Source organism: Tinamus guttatus, unplaced genomic scaffold, assembly GCF_059628265.1.
Source record: "Tinamus guttatus ecotype Peru unplaced genomic scaffold, ASM5962826v1 Tinamus_guttatus_pri_ptg000472l, whole genome shotgun sequence".
In the NCBI taxonomy this organism is placed as follows: Eukaryota; Metazoa; Chordata; class Aves; order Tinamiformes; family Tinamidae; genus Tinamus; species Tinamus guttatus.
The window spans coordinates 786,136-802,533 of NW_028289006.1; the positions used below are offsets into that span (position 1 = coordinate 786,136).

Genomic DNA, 16,398 nt, shown 5'->3' on the forward strand with positions numbered 1-16,398 from the left:
TAACACCTACAAAAATAGTCACTACCAGCGCCTCAGCAAGCTGAAAAGCCAGCAGGCAGATGCAAACTACATCTGTGCGTCTCCCTGGGACGGGCTGGCGGCTCGAGCTGCTCTTTGCAGAGCCTCCTGAGGACCCTCCAAAGGATCCGCTCGCTGCCGTGTTGTGTTGGCGGCGCACGCGCAAGCCCCTGGCTGCGCGTGCACCTTTTCTCTTTCCGCGGCGTGTGTATTTGTTACAACACCTTGGGAAGGAAAAGGGTGCTGCCTTCGCAAAGTTAGATAACTGGCCCACTTCTCTGCAGCCGGATTGGCTGCGAGGGGCCCTGTAAAGCCGCGCTGGCCGGCGGCCCGGCCCAGCCCTGTGAGGCTGCAAGCGATTTCCACAATTGGCCACTTCAGAGCAGCAGCGGGGGAGGCGAAGGCAGCTGGGCAAGCTGCATCTCCAGGCTGCTCCCCTGGCTGCTCCGCGCTTCTCACACAGAGTTGTTTGGCCAGCGTGCTCCGGGCACCTCCAAGCCCGTCTCGGGAAAGCTCCCAGGAAAGCCCCCAGCGGCCGGGCACCTGGCCCTCCCTCGGCGCTCCTGGTGCCGTCCGGGCACGGGCCATGTCCAGCTGCAACAGCCCCGGGGGCCCCGCTGCCCTGGATTTTCCCGAAGTCCTCAAGTCCCTGCTGGAGTACTCCTTGCCCTGGACCAACAAAATGACAGGTAGGACTGAAGTAACACACGCCCGCTTGCTTATTTATTTATTTATTTATTACTCCTTCCCTCCCTTAACTTGCAAGGCAGGCCAGGGGCCAGAGAGTTTGTTGCTGCAAGCCTTTGCAGGCTGTGCTCCTTCCACGAATCCCAGTGAGATGGGAGCGCTGGCACTAAACATGTTGTGCTGCTAGCAGGGGAAATGGCAGCAATGGATTGATTACAAAATCAGTCGAGAGTGCTGAGCTCCTGATCCTCTTAATCTCTGCACTCAGCTACTTCCTGGAAACCCTCGGAGCTCTGTGCACAGAGGTCTGGGCACGGATCGCTGTGCTTGCATAGCACGATGCCCAGCCAGGCTGTCCCTTGGTTGAGAACTTTTGGTCTTCCAGACGCTGCCACCCCCTGCACGTGGACTGTCAAGGGAATCGGGGCCACGTGGGGCAGGGTGGCTCCACGCATGCTTTGAGTTGGATGCTCCAGCTGTCTACTGGGAAAGCTGGGGTAGGGAACAAAACCAATGTCGTGGAGCTTCTTTTGCAAGAGCATTTAAGTCTTCCGAAGTTTTTTGCTCTCAGAGCAGTGCTGTGCAAACAATTGGAAATCACCTTAGAGGTTATTTAGCCTGGGTTTCTGCCTGGGCACATCTCTCTTGCCAGGTGTGCCTGGAGTGCCCCTCATACACAACCTCGGGCTCGCTTGGTTCTGGTAGGGTGCCGTGTGCCCTGTGCGGGCTGCTTTTGCCTGTTGCATTTCAACGTGTGTTGCAGAGCGCTGCAGGGGCGTGTGGGAGCCCCCTGGCACCGGTTCCTGCCTAGGCACAGGCGAGCAGGGCTCGTAGGAGTGGATGTGCCCCGAGCTCAGTCCCGCGGGCACTGCCAGCCTGGGCACAACCCCGGAGCTGGGCACAGAACAGCTCATGGGGAAGAGGAGCCCCTGCTTTTGCCCTGGGGTTCGCAGTAGAGAAGGATGCTGCTGTGGTGGCAAAGTGTTGATGCCAGGAAAAGGAGCTGCCTAGACGCAGTAAAACAGAGCAAGCTCGTGGCACTGGCGTGACTCTCTATGGGAAAAGGGTTATTAAGCCATGGGTAGGTCCCTCTACTGCCTAAGGGGCTGACTTTGTCACATTGCTGTGACCTGTGCATTGGCTCCCTTCCCTGCTGGGACTTTGCACATGAATTGGGCTGTTTGCATGTCATGCCGTATGAAGCTGGGTGCCCGAGCAGAGCACGTTTTCAGAGGTGAAGGATACCCAGGTGGGAAGCTGAGCTGCCTGGAGGAAGCAGGAAGGAGCAAGGCAGGCTCATGTCGTGCAGAGCCTTGCTGCGGCTAAGTGCAATTGGGTTGGCTCTCCTGGACTCCTGGTCTCCAGAGCCCAGTGGGTTGAGTTAATCCAAGGAAGGAGCACTGGCAAGATTTACCTGTTGGCAGTGCTTATGGAGGGGGGGAAGGAGGAGGATGTCAAGGAAATGGATATCGATGGTTTGCAGAGGGACTGAGCATGGCTTTTTGGTAGCTTTTGCCCTCAGCACCAGGACCACTCTGGCCCTCAGCCTCACTCCTGTAACCCTGCAGAGTCATCTTTATTCTGCAGCCTCCCTCTCAGTGCTCCCGTGGCAGCCCCCTTCACACGGAGCGCAGATCCTCCTTTCTAGGGCTTCATACCCGCATGAGCCGTCTGGATTTGCTGGGTCTCTGGTCTCCATCTGACATGCATTATTCTAACCAAAAAAGCCTCCCAGTGAGAGTAGCTGTATGTGTCCCCCAGTGCCTAGGGCTGAGCTGCTTTTGCTTTGGAGCTGGGCTGTTCTGCATCATCTGGCCTTGACAAAACTCGCGCCAGTGACAGCCAGGGTCGCTGCATTCCTCTCCTCACATCTCATTGTCTTCCTTTCCTCCTCGCCCTCAGAGTAAAATAATAATTAAAAAAAAAAAAAGGGGGGGGGGGAGAAATCTTAAGCAAAGTCCAGCTCAACCAAGAAGGTGCAATTGATGCTGCAGTGCCCACTTTGTGCTGGCACCGACTTGAACACTTAATCCCTGGAGGCATCAAGGCAAAGCTCTCGGCACCAGCTCCCTGCCTGCTGGCAGGCAGAGCTCTTGCCCGGGCAGGGTGTTGTGAGCGGCGAACCGCAGGAATGCTCCCCAGGAACTCCCGCCTTGGAGCCAAGCAACCAGCGCTGTGCAAGCGAAACCCTCTCCAGGGAGTCACCTCGCAGCACTGCTGCAAAGTGAACCCTCGTGTTCAGCACCACTGAGTGGAAACGAGCAGGAGAAAGGGGAGGGAAAAGCCCTGGAGGTGAAGGCTGCAATAACCTCCCCTCATGTGGGTGCTTTCCAGCAACGCAGTTGCTGTTTAGCTCTGTGATGAGCTGGGGGAAGCACACGCAGGCTGTTCCTTGAAGGAGCTGGGTAGGGAACGGGAGTCCGTGTTACCCTCGGGGGCCTCCAGCCTCAGCAACAATGGAACAAAGTGACCACAAGAGCCACAACTGAATGGGGAGCCTGAAGCCAGCCCCACTGGGGCAAAGGCCCCTCTCCCGCTTCCTAGAAGCTGCTGCCTCTTGGCTTCAGGAGGTTGTTTTGCCATCATGGAGCAGCCCCTTGCCAAGCTCTGTGTGCTGCCTCTGCCCTGTGTGGTCTGGCATCGGGGCTTCCCGGCCCCACGTGGCACCCCCGTTCCACGTACGTGCCTCCTCCTCCTGCCCCAGTGCAAGGCCAGACGCATCCAGGGAGGGCAAGCGGCCACCAGAAGCGCGAGCTGCCTGAGCGCTTCTTGTATCTGGGCTCGCCGAATGCAACCCCTCGCAAAGATGTGTTGGCCCAGGCCGTTCCAACTCCCTGCAGCTCTATCTGCGGGGCTGTTTGCAGCTCGATGGCTGACACAGGAGCAGTGTCTCCAGTCCCACTGCTGCCCGTGTATGGCAGCGGCTTCTGCCTCCAGGCTGCACAGGGAGGACGGGCAGTCGGCTGTTAGCAAGTGCGCCTTCCCTGGACACCCTCCCCGTCTGCCCCCAAGGGAAAGGCGGTGCGTGAGGGCCCGTGCTGGGCCATGCTGCAATAGAATACAGAGGAAGGCACCTGGTCCCCATGGGCTCCTTTTCGTGGGCTGCATGAGGGGGAACGCGGTTCTGTGCCACCACAGCGCACCGGCATTTATCCCCAGTGCTGTTGAGGACTTGCTTGCCTGAACTCTGTGGAGAAGGAAAACCCCAAACACCTGGGAAAGCCCCGATCTCCAGCACTGCGGTGCTGTGCGGGCCTCCAGGCCAAATCTTGTTGCGGACTGCAGCGGCCACGGGAAGCGCCTCCCTTCCCCTGCTAACGTTATATGGGGCACGGAGCTGCTGGGGCGGGAAGCAGGGCCCCGGGAGATTAAATCCAGGCCGTGCGGTAAAGGTGATCGCCACATCCAAACACGGGCATTTCAAAACCGTCGGGAGCGGCGGCCGCCGCCGCCTTAGCGCAAACGGCGGCAACGGCCGCCGCGGTTGCGCAACTGCCCCTAACGGCCGCGGGGGAGCCCGGGGCGCGGAGCGCGGCCGAGCGCGGAACCGCCGCGTCCTCACGCGACCCCGCGCGGGGGGAGGGTGGGGGGGAGGTGAGGGGCGGGCGGTCCAGCTCGCGCAGGCGCAGAGCGGGGCGGCCCGCCGCACTGCCCGCTCCCTTCTTCCCTCCGCGGGACCCCCGCGCGCGCGGGCGCTGCTGCTCCCGCGCCGCCCACGCGCGGCCTCGGCCCCCCCGCAACCCCTCGCGACCCGCGGGGGGGCCGAGGCCGCGCGTGGGCGGCGCGGGAGCAGCTGGCGCTGACGCAGCGGGCGGGGGCGGCGCGTAGCGGGCGGGGCCCTGCCGCGCCGCCCGCCCCTGCACGTGCCCCGCCGGGCGAGCGGCGCGTGCCCGCGCGGGCCGGCGGGGCGGGGGCGGGGCCTGCGCGAGCGGGCCCGCCCCCCGCGGGCCGCCGCCCAATCGGCGGCGCGGGGAGGGCGGGGCGAGGCGCCGCGGCGGGGGCGGGGTGGCGGGCGCGCTCATGAATAGTGAACGAGGCGCGGCGCGTCAGCTGGGCGCGCATGCGCCGCTCGCGCGCGCTGTCGGCTCGGGCTCGGCCGTGGCGGCTCTGCGGGAGCTGTCGCAGGCTCGCGCCGCGACCGTTGCCGACCGTTGGGGACCGTTGCGAGCCGCCCGCCTGTTCGCGGGGAGTATGCCCGGCCGCGCCGCGCACCAGGAGGCGGCGGCGGCGGCGGGGGGAACCGAGGCCACTGCAGCCGGGGGCAGCGCGGGGGCCGCCGCGCAGCAGGAGCAGCCGCAGCGGGGCCTGGCGGGCACCTTCCCGCTCGTGCTCAAGAAACTCATGGAGAACCCACCGCGGGACGCGCGCTTGGGTGAGCGCAGGAGCGCGCGCGGTGCCGCCGGGAGCGCGCGGCACCCTCTTTCCTCCCCCCCTCCATCCTCCGCCGTCTCCCCGCCCCGCGGAGGGCGGGACCGCCGGGTCACGGTGAGACTGGCTCGGCCTTGGCGCGGGGGGGCACCCACGGGCCTGGCCCGCGGGCCCGACCCACGCGCGTGCTGCCACCAGCCCGGGCGTGCCCCGCCTGGCCCCTCGCCTCCCCCGCGCACACACAGCGCCCGGCCGCGCTGCCAGCCCGCGCGGGGCTCGTCCTGCCGCCTCGTCGTCTCGTGGCGCGGGTGTCTCCCTCTGAGGCGCGCCCCGGGCGGCCTTCGCGTTCCCGCACTGCCCTGAGCTCCGCTCCCCCGCGGCCTCCGTGCCGCGGCGCACACGGTAGCAGGGGAGTCCAGCACCGGGGAGCTTCCTCGGCCTCCATCGCCGGGAAGTAGGGGGCAGCGCGACTGACAATCAGAGCGTTCCCCCGGGAGCGGCCGCGCGCCGCTCCGCGCGGTGCAGCCTTTACCGGCACACGCTGCCCCGCACTGAAACTGGGCAAATAAACAGGACTGGTGCTGTGGCCTCCGCTCCCACACTGGTTTATGTTATATTTTTTCCCCCCTCACCTGGCAGTAGTTTTGCTTTTCTGAGTATCAGTTCGAGTTGGAGGGAGCTTGAGGCTTATCTTTGCTGCTGCGAGGCTGTGTGCTGCTGTATAATACAAATGAGTCCTGGTGTCAGGGTGTTTTGAGACTGACAGTCATTTGTGGAGCATCAGGCCCTTTTCAGGATAGAGCACAGTGCAGGGTTAGGAAGATGGTTCCTAATTAAGATCTTCTTATTTTATATGTCTAATATTACTCAATATCCTGCCATTCAGCCAACGCTTTTTTTTTCTTCTCCCTTTTTCCTTTTCGAAAAATTCTCAGCCTCTGGTAAAGGCTGTGGTTATGTTGCCATGGCACAGGACAGTGCAGTACATGGACTCTTGAATCTCCAATGTTATGAGAGTTCTTAAGAGATTTTTCTTGGCCAGATCCTTTTAACCAACAGTGCTAGTGGTTCCTTGTAGCACTGCCACTTAAGCAAATATGTGAACTTATAATGGTAGCTGAATAGGGTCATGGGGGCTTTGTTTCAGGGGTGGTGTTTCTGTTGCCCAGGCTTGTGTGATTTAGGATGTAAAGATGTAGATTTATTTATTTAAAAATAAATAAATAAATATGAGCTTGAGTTCTTGCATTGTTATCAAATTAGAAACTTGATGTTCTCCCTTTCATAGATGATGCTGTCCCTACTTTGGGAAAGCATTCAGTGTTCTCTCTAATGCTTGATAGTGACTCTGCTGAATCTTGATCAGTCCTCTCCATTCATACTGCAATCAAGTTCAAATTACTCTCATACTTAAAGCTATCTGTGGTCTTCTTTGTCCATCTCATACGTCTTCATTTCATACCGTACAGCTTGTTTTTTTTCTGTTTATTTTGATGTCTGATACTTTTTTTTTTCCCCCACAAATAGGAAAACCTGTTACCAGGTGGTTAATGTCACAAAACTCAGTAGAACTATGACTAGCTTCAAGTGGTCCTGCCTGTACTTCCTGTGCCGTTGCACTCTACAGACTGAACCGGAGTCTTGGCGATGCACTAATTCACTTACAGCAGTGTATTTTGAGCAGGCTTTACCAGACAGGGCCATGTGCCTTTTGTCTGCATTGCCTGTTGACAAAATATAATTTCCTGCATTATTCTGAGAGAAACAGTATCAACAAGCTCCAGTGTCCATTCATAGTCTCCACCATGGGTTTTGTAACTGCCTTAGGTAATTTGACTACCCATAAGCGAGCAGGTTTTCTAATCCTGAGTGGTGGAGGAGGATATACAGGCCCAACTGAAAACCATCTTGAATACCCCATCTTATATACCAAGCATATCTGACCAGCCTTGCAGTAAACTGTTGCCATGGATGTTATATGGATCAAATATATTCAAATATATATATATTTATATATAAAATAGGCACCTTCCATGAGGTAAGGGAAGAGAATTAGTATCTGGGAGTATAGTCTGTCCTCTTAATAATAAGATGCTGCATACTCTGCAGTCCAAGGCATGTCCTAATCACCCAGTGCGTGTTGCTCTGGCAGGAGGAGCGTCTCAACACCCATCAGTCATGGGCAGCAGGAATTCAGAACCCTGTAACCTATTTTGTCACCTTATCAAATGTTGCACTGAAGATATATGGGAAAAATCAGCCATAGTCTCCATATTGTTTTTACTATAGTGTTATGATTTGTGTGTAGTTGGTGAAGGGGAATTTTGTCAACTGTTTGTTCTGGGCTGGCTACCACCTGACAGTAATGGCCTAAATGTCTGTTATTCCTTGAGATTAAAAATGGTAGGGTATGGAGTAGCCAAAAGCCACAACCTGGAGAGTTCTAAAACACCAGTATTTTCCAGTTGTTCATCAGCTGGATTACTTGGTGGTCTAAATTATTTAGCATAGACTACTGATCTCTCTGTTAATAGCAGATGTATGGAGTGGTTACCAGGCCACAGTTGCAGAATGAGGGGACTAAATGAGACATGAGCTGTTAGCTACAGAAGTACAGTCCAGATTTATCAGGGTGACCTTGAATTGCTGCAACTGGAACCTCTTAGGATACTGCAGCTCTGTTGTCAGGTAATACCTGTTTACTCTATAAATATCTGGAGAGAATTAATGTTTCAAGTCCCAGGGCTGGGGCAGGCGGAAACTCCTCTCCTCCCCCCAAGATACAAGAAGTTAATTAGCGTTTCATTAGATAGTGTGTGCCCAGCAGGATGTTGTGCAGCAGGAATAAAGACTAAATGGGTTGAAAGAAAGCCAGTGGGAAAATGTCAGTGTAAAGGTGGTTGTACAGTGGCTTTATCTGTATATGTGTCACACTTGAAATACATGAGCACTCAAAATGCCTGTTAACTCTCACTATTTTCATCTGTTTCAGATATTGCTGTTAAAGTGTGGGGAGAAAGACAGCATAGCTTAAAAAAAGACAATGCCGAGGGTCCAGTGCTTGTCTGGCTCTCAATATATAACAAAAAGGGGAGAAATGTCACGTGGTTTCCTTGCATGAAGAAAGGATCTAATCTTGTGAGAGCCAGGACAGATAGCAAAAGGAAGTTGGGAATGCCCTTCTTTTCAGGCTACTGAAGTACAGCAGAATGATGGTCTCAGCTAAATGTCATTAAATGGTCTCAGCAGAGCCAGACATGTCAGCAATACAGTCTTTGGACATCTATCTTCTGAAAAACATTCTTAAACTTTGTATTTAGTTTGCTAACCATAAAATTTCCTTTCTCCTCTATTCTCTGAGGTATTGTGTTAAATGCTGCGAAACAAAAGCACTGTTGTCTTGTGTTAAAACTGACATAATTTATAGTGGAATAATGCTGTTCTTAAAACACATATATATTTCTTTTAATCAAAATTTTGAATCGCCATTCACAAGATGTTTTCTCTACCACATTGATCAAAATAAAGTGATTTACAAAGTCATTATTGTCGCTGTGTTTGTTTTGCTGTTGTCTTTGTTAGGTTACTGTCCACAACTGCTAGTGAGAATTTGGGCTCCATTAAGCTGAGCACTTATGCAAACCCTACACTCCTTCGAAAGATTGATTCTAAAATGGCAGTTTCAATTTGGTGGGATGTGCTTCGCTAGTGAGTGTCAAACTCTTAGCGACTGGTGCAGAACAGGAGAAAAACTTGGTCTGTTCCTTTACTGGCTTCAGTGAGGAGTGGTTTGAGAAGCAGTAATAAGACCGTGCCTGTCAGCCTGTGCATCTTGCAGTCACTGGCCAAGGAAATGGTAGGAGAGTTAGCAAAAAGGAGTTCGTAGCAAAGATAGAAGTGGGGAGGCTGGAGGACAGAGGCAGCAAAGGGAAAAGCACAAAGCTGCAAGATGATGTCAATAGCAAAGGCCAGGTCCAGAAGCCTCTGATCTGAATTTAACTTGCTGTTTAGGTACTCACTGATAGTCCTGAGTCTGTGGCTGGTAAGTATATTTTAGCTGCTCAGTTTGAAATCGGTGCCACCTTTGGTTATTAAATGCTCAAAGTATGGTAAATTGTAATGGTAACTTACTTCTGTATAGCTTTTAAGTCTTTAAGCCATAAAAAAGCTCATTCTCAGTTCTATACCTGTGACAGTTGAAGAAATGCTGGTTTTATTAGAATAGGGTTTATGAGTATGATTTTCTAATTTACAGCAGTTTTAAACTCCCTATAAAGTAAAATGCTCTTTTAAATGTACGATAGCCACTCTAGAATATCCTAACGCCTAAAGCTTGTGCGTTTGTTGACCTGTGAGTCTATAGGACATCGTAACAGGTCTGGTATTTCTCTGGGCTGCTTCTGTTGAACTGAATGTCTATCTGCTTCCACAGTGAGACCCAATTTGCCAATTATTAGAGTGCAGCTGGTGGCCTTTCCTTTTGATGGTAGTGCTGACTCAAGTAGTCCCAGCCCCTTGCTTCTAAAGCACTGCTTGGCTGTGCTGGTAAAACTGTTACATACACAATTGCATTGGGAAGCTGGCTTGGATTTTTTTTCCCCCTCCCCTCTGTCCTCTCTCTCTCTCTTTTTTTTTTTTCTTTCTTTTTTTCATTTTTTTAAACTGCCTAAACTACAGAATTACTCTGAGTTGAATTTTCTGCTGGGACTCTATTCTATGCGACTATTATGTTTCAGGGACTACAGCAAGCTGAAAGACATTTTTCTATAATACATGACCTGCAGTATAGTGAATGGTGAAAACTTCATCAGTCTGTCGGGGCTTGGGGCAGTGGGGGGAGAACAGTAAAACATACCTTTAAAAACTCCTCTTCAACTATCATAATACGCATTTCTCCAAAGAGCAAAAACTCTCTGGATTCAAAGTTATCTATAATGAAGAACATTTGAAGCTACGAATTTGTTTGAACATGCTGAGTCACTTTAGGAAGAAATGCTGCTAAAATACTGAGTAACAGTAGTTCAGGTCTCCTGATGGTATGTGAACTTTCTGACTTTCAAATCTAATCTGAAAACCCATATTCCTTCTGTGTTTACCAAAATATTTTCCTGCACTTCCTTTCTCTCATACCTGGAATAAACTGCCCTGCTTCCTTGGTGCTTTCTTAATGGCTTCCACTGTAATCCTACTTATCCACAGTCTCTTTCCTGTCTTCCAGGATGAATCTATGGGTGCAAAACGGGCTATTTTGCAGTGCCTAGTTGTTAATAAGCTAGATGCAGTTTTTTATCACATTCCTGTAATTTTAGTTAACACAGCAAGGATATTGATCTCCAAGGCTACTCGGATGTCTGTGCTCTGGGTGTCACAGGGAGATAGAGCAATCGGGACTGAGTTACATATGAATGCTGCCTTTAATGCTTGTTTCCTCAGGCCATGTCATAAGGCAAAAGAGATAAAATTAAAAAATAAAGCTACTGAATTTCATGAGTTCCATGTTAAATCTTAAACTTTGAGACTTTCTCATGCTGCAGCTTGTACAGTGAGCTGTTTGTATCTTGCAGATAAAGAAAAGGAGAAGATAAAACTTGAGGAAGATGAAGCAGCAGCTGCCAGCACTATGGCAGTCTCTGCTTCCCTTATGCCACCCATTTGGGACAAAACTATTCCTTATGACGGAGAGTCTTTCCACTTGGAGTACATGGATCTTGATGAGTTCCTTCTGGAGAATGGAATTCCTTCCAGCCCTACTCACCTGGATTTGAACCAGAATCCACTCTTGCCTGTGGCTGAGCTGGAAGGAAAGGAGTCTGCCAGTGCTTCCACTGGCTCACCTGCATCATCATCATCTACTGCAGTTTACCAGCAATCTGAAGCGGCCTCCAGCACAGGTAGAGGGAGCAGACTGGGGCTCTGCGAGGGCTTTTTCTTGTTCTTGTATCAAAAAGTACCCACCCCAAGAGTAGGGGACATGTTCAAGCTGCGAAGCTAACCTCAAAATGTTAACAACATATTAACACATGCCAGTTCATGAAGATGCTGCCTCCCCCCTCCCACAAGATGCATTGGTGTCCCTGAGTATGCAGTTGTTTCTCCTTTGAAAGCAGAAGAGCTGAAACACCAACAAAAAGTAGCTGCTTTGCTGCTATTGTCAATGTAGCGCGAAACTGGACAACATGTGGAGAACATGGTGTCGAAGATGATAGGTTATTTTACAACCGATTTGATGGTTTGTGATAGGTCATTCCCTCCACCAGTTTGGTGAACCGGTTTGGTTTGCTTGGGTAGTCTTATGCCCACTTAATATACCTCAAATAGCAATGCTTAACAGGAAAATAATGAAGCAATCCTGCCTTGTCAGCTTGTGCAGTGTGGTAACCCTCTTCTGGAAGAGGTTTGTTTTGGATGCAGTTTGTTCTGTTGCGCTTTGAAGTGGGAATGGTGGAACAGAATAAAACAAAACTGTAGTTAAATGGTGCTCGGAAACTTGCGATCTCCATGAAAAGTATGGAGATCTGCTCTGCAGGGGAAATTAGCAGCTCAGTTTGTTCAAGTTTTGGTCCCAATAATGATAGCCCTTTAAATTTAGGGCTATTTTATGAGCAGGCTTCATGGGAAATATTTTTCTTGGTGATTCTTCCTCTTTGATTCAAAGAGAGAAACATAAGGTGTAGCTTCCCCCCCCCGCCCCGCTCAGTTTTTTAAATTTTATTTTTAGCCAGTAGCGTATGAAAACACTTGTTTGTTGGTCTCTACTTCAGATTGCATTAGCATTTGCAATCCATGTGTATGAGGTTTTTGCTGAAGAAGTTTCAACTCTGTGCCACACCTGTCTGCTTCTGTCTGTTGGCTTGGCATATCTTCCTAGAGCTTGTATTATTATAGGTAAGCACACCTTAGAGAAACAATAGTGCTATTAACTATTGCCTCCTGTAGGACAATAGAGGTACCAAGTTGGCTTCAGAAATACTTTATTTTATCCTGCTCAATATATTATAACTTTTCCTGTTTTTGCTAGAGTCCCCTCCACAAAATGAGAGAAATACTCCCAGCCCCATTGATCCTGACTGTGTAGAAGTTGAGGTGAATTTTAACCCTGACCCTGCTGATTTAGTGCTGTCCAGCGTGCCTGGTGGTGAGCTCTTCAATCCTCGCAAGCACAAGTTTACTGAAGAGGACCTGAAACCGCAGCCTATGATCAAAAAGGCCAAGAAGGTTTTTGTCCCAGATGAGCAAAAGGTAACAGTTTATCACTGCAGACTTCTAGGGCCTCAGCAAAGCTTTTGGGTCTGCTAATGTGCTGTACCTACGTGGTCGGGCTGAAGTGCTGCCAAGAACAGAAGCAGCAAGTCACTTGCTGTTTAGTTGGTTTGGTATAATGGGCTAATCACTGGCCAGGAGCAACTAGGTGTTATACATGGGAATTACAAAATCTGTCAAGTCACATCCTTGTTCACTGCATTTTTGAAGGCCTGCGTATGCATTTGCTAAGCATTCTGTCTGATCCAGTCTTAAGCTTTCCATGGAAGTTGATTCTCGAATTAAAATCAAGTAAAGAGGGCATTTCAGATGGACAGCTTCTTAGTAGCCAGGTTTTTTAATCTCCTTAGTTCTAGCCTTGTCCTCAATTCACCCTGAGAGAAGCCTCACATAAGGATGAAACCTTGCAGTACTGTGTAACCTATGTTCTGGTGTCTGAGGCTTGAAACACAAAGAAGATTCTTCTTTAGTGCAGCAGTTAGTGTGACTGCCATTGCACAACTAAAATGTGTCTGTTTGATACAAGATGGCAGATTGACAGACTGGCATCTGTTTTTTGTTTTTTTCCCTGCAGGATGAAAAATACTGGACGAGGCGAAAGAAGAACAATGTGGCAGCAAAGCGCTCCCGTGACGCTCGGCGATTAAAGGAGAATCAAATCACAATTCGGGCAGCCTTCCTCGAGAAAGAGAACACGGCCCTGAGGACGGAGGTCGCAGAGCTGCGCAAGGAAGTGGGGCGATGCAAGAACATAGTTTCTAAATACGAGACCAGATACGGACCCTTGTAAGCACACCCCTTTTCCTTGCTAGGGCTCCATGTTTTAGCCTCTTAGACTTCTCTGCCTTCTGTAGAGACTCCCAGAAATAAAGTTTGTGGAGGCTTTGCATTTTGCATCTATGGAAAAAAAAAAATTTCTGTTGGCACAACTTGTTCAGGCCCTTTCCTGATCTTGTGTTGCCAAAATTTTAAAGTGTCAATATACGTCTTTGTTATTAACCAGATAGAGCACTTTCTAATGTATGAGAGAACAGATGGACCGGTCTAGAGGAATAGGAGTGCATCTTTCCTGACCAGACAGGACTCTTGCTTTCTGTTCTAATCTCCATTTTAAGTGGAGAAAGAGCCCACGACTCTGGTTCTTGTGGATGGGTGGCTTTTGTTTGCTTGTTTATTTTATTTTATTTTTTCCCTGCCCCTTTTCACTGCCCTGGTTGAACTGTAAAACAGTTTCAACATGTAAATAAATGTTGCTGGGCAGCATTATGAAATAATTTTCTCTCATGTTTAGGGGCACTAGAAAGCACTTGAGTGCTTTCACCTTTCCCAGAGAAGGACTCTGCTCCTGTTCAAGAGGAGTAGGGGAACCTTTAATATGGAGAATATTCAATATCCTGTAGAAACAGAGGTGTCATTAGGTTAAAGAACATGTGTTTATGCAGACCATAGCCAGTGCATTGTTGATAATACTGCTTAAACATTTTGGTAGGATCCAACTCTGGATACCCTTCAGAAATGCAGAACAGAGCAGTAGAGTTTGCCCTTTTTGCAGATACGGACAAAATAATTTGACTTTTAGGTTATCTTATTCCTCTCTTGCCCCAACCCTCCAAAGAGAGACTTCTCTATTCTTGCATTGCTGATGGTGCAGCCTGTGAAAACTAATTGGGAAGTAAGGGAGATAATGTCATGTAAAGAGAAGGTGGGGGGTAAGAAGTCTGGCTCACTTAGGCAGGACCTGTGGCCCATCTGTTTGGGAACTGCCAAAACATTATGGTTTAGAAGGAGAGGGATTTTTTGGATGTCATTTTAAAGTAACAGGTAACCAGACACCATCACTTTATTGCACCTTCCCCATTACACAAGAGCTTGCAAAGGACTCATCATCCTTTCCCTTGTGAATATGCGAAGGACAAGCCCCAGCCCCTCTAAACTTAAACAGCTTATTCCATGTAGCTGCCTATCTCCTCTCTCCATGCCTGCTGGCTCTCTCTCCAGCAAGTTTCCTGCTACAAAATTATCACATAACACTTCTCCTTGTGGAAGTAATTCATTCTGAGCACCAAGCGCTGCTTCAGCAGTGTGTGGTGTTAAACTGTTCTGTGTGATGTTGGGACCTTCTCTGTGACCTCCAACTGCAAGAACCAGAAACTTTAGCAGAACTATCTGTCTAGAAGCCATCCTAACATAGTGGCTATGTTAGGATTCCTAGGCTTTGCTTCCTGGACTTGTACTTATATTAGGGTGTAAATGTAGGACAGATGATATTTAGGCTAACTTCCAGCTCTCCTACTGAGACCAGTGAAGAAACCCCAGCACTTTTTATATATATTTTTTAATACTAAAGATTTCTTGCCTAGCTTGTCTTTTAAATGCAACATGGAAATTGGAGACCAATTGTATGTTGACTTAAGCAAGTGGAGAAACAGGCTTATTGAGAATGTTTAAGTAAACATATACTTTGAACTATTTTCCCCTCTCTCTTATGTTCTAATTTGACCAGAGTTGCTCTTCCTGCAGTGTTGGTCTAATTTCTTTCAAACATACAAAAATTGTCACCTTTTCCGCAAGGGGTTTTCTCTCCCAGGGTGGTGTGTGGTGGTAATGGTGGGATGTATGTTATAAATAAATAGTCACACTTAACACTTTGCTTTGTTTAAAGTGACTTATCTGATTCCGAGTGATGCAACTTTAAAGACTTATAAAAACAAAGAAACTAAAAAGCACACATGAATCGCCAGTCTTCAGAGTGAGCGTGAAATCTGTGAGGTGTCCCAACACAAACAACTGACGATGACCCTGCCTGCCTGCTTGCCTGCAAGTACCCCATCTGAACTACCCAGGGCTGGGCATGATGACAAGTGCAAAGTCTCCTTAATTCTGTATATGGCTTTCTTATCTGTCTCTCTCACTGTAACTATGAACTACAATAAGCTTGCTTACTGGGGTTTTGTCAAGACACTCAAAGTTCGTTTCTCCAAGTCTGTTGACAACCTGTGTGAATAGTGACTCTTTGTTCCAGCGCTTGAGTGGCGGAAAAGGGGGAGTTTTACATGGAAGTGGCTCTATGTATTGAGAACTGCTATATATAGATGTTTCTTTTTCCCTGCAGTAAATACTGCAGTTCACTTCTGGTACAGTGTAGCATCCTCTATTGCAGATGCAGAACTGAAGGCTCCAGGGAAACAGCAATCTATAAGGTGTAAGTCTTTCAGTGCAGGAAAATACAGCAGATATATTTGGAACAGGCTAGAAAGCACCACCATGTGCCACACAAAGAGAAGTAATAAGCTCCTAGCAGATGACTCATGTAATAGCAAAACACTTCACTTGCTTTCCTGTCCCATAGTTACACACCTGTAACCTACCTTTTCTTTTGTTTTTCCCACCTTCTTACAAGGCTGACTTTGTTCTATGGTATCTGACTGAAACAAGATCTATTCTCCCTTTACTGTTCAGCAGTCAGGAAAAGGGTGTTGGTCTGAGCTGCTGATCCCCATATCTTAGCAGCCCAGTACTACCCAAGGAGTTAATCACCAAAACAAGACCTAGCCCCCAAATTACAGTTTTGCTCTCCTCCCAGCGGCGGTGGGGAGTGAATCCTTTGTTCATCTGTTTTATAAATCTGAAACAGCCAATGATTTGGGAGTTGCTATGGGCTGCTTACACTATCAAAAACCTTTGCGCTGGTATAGGGGAGTAGGTGAAAGCTCGGACAGATTGTGGGATGCCTGTTGTGTGTAGAATATGGAGGAAGGAGGTGGAAGTTCCTTTGAGTCTCATCAGCATAACAAGAGTCTACTTTTATTCTGAGGAAGCTCAACAGCTACATTCATGTGGGAAGAAAGAGTACTTAATTTCTTGGAAAGTTGCATAGGGCCATGCTAGGAGCCAAGATGAAGCTTGGCAGCCAGGAGTGAAAGATGATCAGGGAGCTTTTGCCTGGAGAGTAACAAGCAGCATGCACTTTCAGAAAAATATTCCCGAGCGTTTTTCAGAAGCACAAGTGCCTAAAGAGGAGGCACAGTTAGTTACCAGCAAAGTTTGACATGCAATCGAATACAT

The 16,398-nt window shown here is 49.5% G+C and overlaps 1 protein-coding gene across 3 annotated transcripts; it reads left to right on the top strand.

Moving 5' to 3' along the window:
- Window positions 1–561: 561 nt before the first annotated feature.
- TEF (TEF transcription factor, PAR bZIP family member) lies at window positions 562–15,794 on the top strand. Of its 3 annotated transcripts, none has more exons than XM_010224488.2 (5): window positions 562–707; window positions 10,638–10,964; window positions 12,092–12,312; window positions 12,908–13,119; window positions 14,996–15,794. In XM_010224488.2, the coding sequence occupies exons 1-5, from the start codon at window positions 605–607 to the stop codon at window positions 15,015–15,017; spliced, it is 885 nt and encodes a 294-aa protein (XP_010222790.1). In that variant the 5' UTR covers window positions 562–604; the 3' UTR covers window positions 15,018–15,794. The 3 variants fall into 3 exon arrangements, with proteins under 3 accessions (XP_010222790.1, XP_088388936.1, XP_088388937.1); XM_088532810.1 differs by lacking the exon at window positions 562–707 and adding an exon at window positions 4,780–5,077; XM_088532811.1 differs by lacking the exon at window positions 562–707 and adding an exon at window positions 4,780–5,077 and having other exon boundaries at window positions 12,188–12,312.
- The last annotated feature ends 604 nt before the right edge of the window (window positions 15,795–16,398 follow it).